This window comes from Andrographis paniculata, unplaced genomic scaffold, assembly GCF_009805555.1.
Source record: "Andrographis paniculata isolate CXL003 unplaced genomic scaffold, ASM980555v1 Contig56END, whole genome shotgun sequence".
NCBI classification, from domain to species: Eukaryota; Viridiplantae; Streptophyta; class Magnoliopsida; order Lamiales; family Acanthaceae; genus Andrographis; species Andrographis paniculata.
Genome location: NW_026137591.1, coordinates 1,713,793 through 1,721,494, shown reverse-complemented (window position 1 = coordinate 1,721,494; position 7,702 = coordinate 1,713,793). Strand labels below are relative to the sequence as shown.

General features: G+C 31.6%; 1 protein-coding gene across 1 annotated transcript; it reads left to right on the top strand.

Annotated features, from left to right (window-relative positions):
• Nucleotides 1-5,849: 5,849 nt before the first annotated feature.
• Nucleotides 5,850-6,542, top strand: LOC127256616 (zinc finger protein JAGGED-like). Its single transcript, XM_051282727.1, has one exon. The coding sequence runs from the start codon at nucleotides 5,850-5,852 to the stop codon at nucleotides 6,540-6,542; it is 693 nt and encodes a 230-aa protein (XP_051138684.1).
• The last annotated feature ends 1,160 nt before the right edge of the window (nucleotides 6,543-7,702 follow it).

Below are 7,702 nucleotides of genomic sequence, written 5' to 3'. Positions count from 1 at the left end.
ATTTGATTCGTAGTTATACTGTTTCTTGACTATCTCAATTTGTGGATCGTCGTAAAATAATCTAATTTTATTTTTTTAAAAAAAATAAATCCAAAAATTTATGTAAATATTTTTAGTTTATTTACATAGAAAATGTTGGGGGTGCAAACCAAGTCCCACATTGGAAGCTGTGAAAAAAAATTTCACACCTTATAAGTCCCAACTGAACTCTACTAGAATGAGGGCTTTTGGAGAATATCCAAAAACAAGCCCAAAGCGGACAATATCATACTAATGTTGAGTTGACCCAATCCCAACAGTTGGTATCAGAGCCCAATTAGATGGTGAAGTCGACTGGGTGGCATTGGTTGTGGTGGTGTGTCGAAAGTCTCCTGACGGTGTTGGGTCGGTCTCGATTGAGGTGGTCAGGCAGCGGGTCGGGTGTGAAGAAAGATTTCACACCTTATAAGTCCCAAGTGAACTCCATTCTCCTTTTGGAGAATATTTGAGATTATAAAATTAAACAACTAGAAAAGAAAATAAACGTAGCAATTTATTTGAATATTTTCTAATCGAAAATTAGGAACAAACCACAAATCAAGTTTAATCTTTGCCCAGCAATGCAGCTTATCCCCGACATGGCCCAGCCATTCCTTGCACGGGTTACGCTGCCGCCTCCGCTATCACCACCGCTAGGAATCAATAAGCTCTTTACTGGGTCGGTCACTATTACTTCTTTTTTTTGAACCCTTATGCTTTCGGAAGTGAACCCTGCAGCGGCACCGGGGTTGCTCGTCAGGCTGTCGAGCTATCCGCAGCTGCACCAGGTAATGATGATGCTGCGGATCACTTGGAGAGTATCGATTCTGCATTGGACCCGACTCTCAAGTTATGAGAATAAATCGTCCAATTGTTGTTTGTGTCATTCGAATTGTCTCTATGATGTGTTTGTCTTTCACTTAGGTTGACTTATGGTTGATAATCGAGTAATATTATTTTTATTATCTAACTTGTTCGACTTTTAATTTGTTCTCCATCCATTTTGAGTTTAAATAGATTCATATAAATTGCTGGGCCTTTTCTTTTTAATCTTGTACTATTATTTTTTTTTTCCAAATTTATATAATCTAACAATTTTTTTTACCAAATTTATATAATCTAACAATTTTTTTTAATACATTGAAACTAAGCATTTCATATAATATTTTAAATATAAAACAAGATTCATATGCTATGTTTATAGATTTACAAAAAATATATATAGTTTTTAATCCCTGTTCTCAAACTAAGTATCAATTCTATTTATTTGAAAGAGAAATTCAGGTCAATAGTAAGAGATAATAATAGTAATATCCACTGTAAAGGCATTTCAATTCATTTTTCAACAATTTTTTAAAAATATTTAACAAAGATCGTGAGAATTGATCTTCAATTGCAATTAATTTTATATATTTTAAAATAATTTTATTTATTTAAAATCAATAATCTAATTAAACATGTATGGTATCACCTGTGTATATACTCAACCCAAGTGATAAAAACTCAAACATATAATCTCATAGGTACATAGATTATTATTATTATTATTATTAAGGCACCAACAATAATAACAATAACAACAAATAATATAGTTTAGTAGGATAATATAATTTTGAAAATATTTTATTGTTTTTTTTTATTATTATTATTATTAATTTGACATGCGACAGTGACATGTGAAATATGTAGCTTATTGATAGTATTTATTGATTTTTGAATTTAGCTATACAACTTATTATAAATATGATTCATTACAAACTTCTTTTCTACAAATAAAAAGTTTAGCATCTTCTAACACCTCCTTAAGAAAATTATCTTGAAAATTGTCTCTACCACTGTCCTATCCATAGAATACCCACCACCCAAAACCCTAATCACAATCCTAACCCTGTCCTGCCAGAGGAGGTCGACGGTGATGCGAAGGGTGCCAAATCCCAATATAGTTGCAGCTATTGAGATATAAAGCTTAGAAGCAAGCATGCATCGAAAGGGCACCCTAATGTGCACAAGCTGGAATGAGCTATCCAAAAGAATGCCCGCTACCTTTAGGAAGTTCATTTTGATTATTTTCCCGGGGTTGGCCTACATTACATTCCCGCAATGGGGCCTGCCTTGTCGTTCATTGGGGCTTACCAAAGATCCTTCCAGGGACCATAGATACATTTGCAGCATCCTGAAATTCATTTTGGGTTCAATCCTCGCCACGTAAGGCAGCCGTTCCCCTTGATGGTCGTACTATTTCCCCCTCCTGTGGGGTTGCTGCCTCCCCATGTCCACCCACAGGATTCAATAATCCGTTCTATGTAACAGTCAATGAATTAGTTCGTAATTATAAAATAAAATGAAAACACAAAAGAAGAAATTTCAAGTGTTTAATTTCTTCCAAAACAATATGTATTAATTAGTTTGTAATTACATTTTCTTCTCCTATCAACGAGTTGTTTTAGTTTTTTGTCTAAGCATGGTAATTACACTTTATTTCATGTTCTTTCAAAGTCTGATTATAATAGGAAGTTTGGTTTCATAATTTCAAATCCAAAATTCGAGATTCTAAAAGTTATGTTGGCACTTAGGTGCTAAGTGCTGATGATTCTAGTCCGTCAAATCGAAATTTGTAAGGTTTGAAGAAAACTGGCACGGTTAATTCCAAGCACCATAAAAACCCAACACATCATTGCAAAGAAATGACATCAGGCATTTTTTTACTCATGTATTTTTTAAAGCCTTAAGTACTTATATTATCATTATTGTGCTAACTTGTTTAAATAAAAACTTTGAAATTCGTTTGGTAATTATACATTTCTTTACTATCATCGTAATAAAAAAGATAGAAAATTTGATTAAAAAAAAAAAAAACCCCAGGCGTATGGCTCAAGGGCCAAAACACATACTCCCTCCGACCCGTTGAAAGGTTACTATTTTTTATTTTCGTCCGTCCCAAAACAAGGTTACCATTTCCTAATTTAGTAATTGTACTACCTATTTCACATAATAAATACCCTTTTAACTTACAATATATTACACAAATGCCATTACTTTTATATTACACCGTACTAATAGGGGTATTTTTGCCTTTTTTACTACAATCCAATATAATACTAATATTCAAAAATCTACGTGCAAAAAGCAAACGCCACTCTTTTTGTAGGACGGAGGGAGTACATTTTTTCATATTTTTGGTCCATTCATTTGACAAAGGTTGCCCAATAGAAAATCATAATCTCCAAAGTTGTTCCTATACATTTGTAACACATTGTTAACAAATATAATGCTTAATTTCCTAAACACATACCTGAAGCAGTCACCAAGTTACTACTACGTGAGTTCCTTGAGTCTGCCATAATAAAAATCAAACAAATTAAACACATCTAAAGGAGACAAACATACACCAAGTGATTAAAGTGTATGAAAAACAATTTAAAAGAATAAAAATCAGAATTCATAACTAATTATAATCGATCATTTTGAATTTGATAACTTATATTTTTAGATAGAATATTTACTTTTAATTAGTTGGGTCATTTTAGAAGAGCTCTGCGAATTTCGCTTAGTATTGAGCCACGACACAAAATAAAGAAAAACTCAACAAATTGCCTCCCCCCGTCTCACCTCTACCCGATTATTTTCCAATTGAAATTAAATAAGCACAAATCAGAGTCTAAACCGATTCAAGCTTCTTTTCCGATTATTTTCTTTAAGATGATTATGTACTTCTCCAAAAATTATGTCCCTTTTCACTCGCGATCAACCATGGTTGTTTCTTTATCCTTAGGTTCCTTTTTTAGGGTCTATCTATTCTTTCACCCACTATAAACATGTTTTGTGGGTTCGGGAGGATAGAGCACGGTGAGATGTGTAAAAGCTGTGTGTATCTGAAGGGGCAGACTTCTGCTTCTCTTCACCGGATAAGAAGAGCCACACTATTTGTTGCTACATGGCTGTTGATTTTTTGTTCTACTTTATGTAGCCTTTGTGTGAATCATTCAAGGGTTTTTTTGGGTTATTAAGTGCTAGAAATCTCAACAATTGATACTTCATGGGTCGCCTTATAAGACCATTTGGAGTATTTTAGTGTAGGGGTGGCTGTGAAATGAGCCTAACAAAATGATCGATAAAATTACTACTCCCTTCGTCTTGAAACTTAATGTTCATTTGCTTTTTGCACGTAGTTTTAAAAATATTAGTATGATATTGGGATATAGTAGGAATAAAGTAGAAATGACTAAAATAACCTTATTAGTATGTGTGATATAAAGGTAATGACATTTGTGTAATATATTGTAAGTTGTAAGGGTATTTATAATGTTAGGTAGATAGTACCGTTATTAAAAAAGGAAATGAATACTTTGTTATGAGACGGACTAAAATGAAAAAATGAATACTTTGTTATGGGACGGAGGAAGTACTTTATTTTCTTTTTTTCTTTAATTTGTTGATTTTGATTCTTTTTATATTTTTATCTGCTAATATATTCTTGTGAAGAATTTGTGATTGTAGACAACTAATCAATCCAATCGATCAAAATCGAACAATACCTTGAGTAAATACATATTGTATGCTTAATAATTACATTGGTAAACATCCGATAAAAAAAATTACATTGGTAAACAATTAAAACACAGGGTAACAATTAATATATAGATGCATGTTTGCAAATTGTATTTACTAGGCAACGACAAAAAAAATGTGTTGAAACTAAATAACGACAAGAAACATATGTTGAACGTCTTGTCATTATTCTTGAGTAATAATTGAATGAAATCAAAAGTCAATTATCCCAATTACTTTATTTACGATCACGGCTATTGATCGACTTAACACTACAAGAAAATATCATTTTTGTAACGAGATTTTTTCGTCATTAAATTCACTTTTTCCGTTACTAATGATATTAGAGACGGAATTAATGATGGAATTACGTTAGCTACGTGATCTTTAGTGACGGAATTCCGTTATAAATATACTATTTCTTTTTTGTAGTGTAATAGGGCTGACTTTATTGAGTATTGTATATCTTGAGTGTTCAACACCTAATCCAACACACTAGCTCTCTATGTATGCCAATAAGTTTTTAAAATGTTATGCATTCTACTTGCGGTTCGAGATGATACCAATTTAAAATTATTATGACAAAGACATTCTAAAATTCTCGAAGAAATTCAAATTATTATCTAATATGTTTTAGATTGATTCTCTTAAACTGAAACTAGCCATTTGATATTTTAATTGGCAAATAAGTTTTATATGAGTTATTTATATTTATAATTGATAATATTTAAATATTACAAAAATGAGTATAAAATCTCAAATAAACTAATATTAAAAATAAAAATCAAATAATCTTTCTTTCCATAATGATGCACTAAAGGTCTTCCTAAGATGTGTTGAAAGAGTAAGTGGTTTAATCACATTTTTAATTTCATTATACAAGAAAAGAATTAAGAAACTATTTGAATTTTTATTATTTATTTTTAAACTTTCAAAAGAAAAATTCAGGAATTAGTAAAAGATAACGAACAATTTTTATAGTAAAGGTACAAAATTTATTACTCAACCAATTATTTATTATAATTAAAAAAGATTAGTTGGTCAGTATATTTAATTTTCAGGTAATTTTTTAATAATAATAATAGTAACAATTTAGTGTAATTAGATAATATTATTTTAGAAATATAATTTTAAAAAAAAATTCTTTCTTTAGTTTAAAATTTTAAAATGGACAGGTGATATACATAATATCCAAAAACCCTTTATTCTATAAATATAACAGTTTAGTAACATTACCTAAAAAATCCTAACAAGCTATCCTTGCTGCTACACTACGTCTGCCTATGGAACACCTACCAGCACCAGCACCCCTCCAAAACCCTAACCCTTTCGAGCAGGGAAGGGGCAACAACGAGGCTGAGGCCGAGGGTGGTGAACGTCAATATTCTTGTAATTATTGTGAAAAGAAATTTAAGAGCAAACAAGCGTTGGGAGGGCACCAAAATGCCCACAAACTTGAACGGGCTATAGAGAAGAATGCTCGAAACTTTCAGCAAGCTCCATTTGGGTACTTTTCTTGGTCCGGGCTGCCATACAACGCCGGAATGAGGCCAGTCATGCCAGTTCTTGGAGTTTACAATAGGTCCCACCAGGAACAACAAATACTTTCACAATATCCTGGAAGCCATTTCAGGTTTAATTCCCTCCCGGCAATACAGCTGATCTCTAGCATGGCCCCACCATTCCTTCCCTGCGTGACGCTGCCGCCTCCGCCATCACCATCACTGGGATGCAATAATCCCTTTCCTGAGTCACCCACTGTAGGTAGAAGTATTGTCCCTTTTTTGGGACTGGGCTCTTCTTCTGCTAGTCGAAATCAGGTGTTTATGAACCTTCAGGGTTTTGGCAGTGGACTCAGTAGCAACACAGGTGTGGCTCGTCAAGGCAGTGAGTTTTCCCTTGTTGCACCAGGCAATGATGGTGCAAATTGCTCTGAGAGGAATGATTCTGGCCTAGATTTAACTCTAAAGTTATGAAATAAATGGTCTAACTATTGCTTGTGTCATTCTAGTTGTCTCCATGATGTGATGGTCCTGGCTTAGATTAACTTATATTTGACAATAGACTTATATTTTATGTATTATCTATCTTGTTCGACTTTTGATTTGCTATGTGGAGTTTGAAAGGGTTTATCATATAAATTGTTGGTTCTTTTTTATTTCTTTATTTTTTCATTAATTTTTTTCAGTTTAATACAACATAACAAATTGTTAATAAAAATTGCATTTAATGCACACAAACATATATATAATTTGTAAAAATCAGTTTAAAACTATTCACACAAATTGTTATTCTCTTTGTTCTTTAGTTTTATTATTTTTCTGGTTCTTTAATTTTGTGATAGCTCAACTTTAGTCTATTAACATTACACTGTACGTGTTAATGAAAACTTGTGTTTACTTAGGACTTAATACACGGAAACTAACCATTTCATATAATATTGAACATAAAATATTCTGATCGAAAAAAACATAAAATATGGTTCATATGACATGTATATACGTTAATATATATGTAGTTTTTTAAAACCTAAATTAAGTATAGAAATTCTATAAATTAATGCTCCATCCGTCTCAATACAATAGTCTTATTTATCATTTTTGTCCGTCCCAAAACAATAGTCTTATTTCCATAAATAACCATATCACCGTTAAACTACTTCTACTTTTTCATTTTTATTACTCAATTGCTACTATTTTTTTACCCTAATACATTCACAAGAGCAAAAAAGTCTTTTATCTATACTTTTTACCAACTACCAATATAATATCAATATTCCTTAAATCTCGTGCTCAACCAATTAAGAATATAATTCTGGGACGGAGGGAATATTAAATAAGTAATTTAGATAATGATGTATTAAGAATGGCTAAAAATATATTTAATATATTGGGTTACTGTAATCCTATTCTCAATTTTATTAAACAAAAATGTAATTACCCCACAATTCAAAAAAAATATTTATTTTCAATAATTTAAAGTGAAATTTGTGGTTGAAATATTGGTGAAAAGTTCCTAATTCTAAACCCCTTCTCATCTTACAATTACAATAGTTAATTGTCACATATATGGGAGATCCGCTACCTCACTTTTTTATTTATTTTATTTTTTTTTAAAAAAATCGAAATGGTCTAAG

Excerpts from the sequence above, each read along its gene's own strand:
- LOC127256616 (XM_051282727.1), top strand. The coding sequence starts at position 5,850 with ATGGAACACCTACCAGCACCAGCACCCCTCCAAAACCCTAACCCTTTC.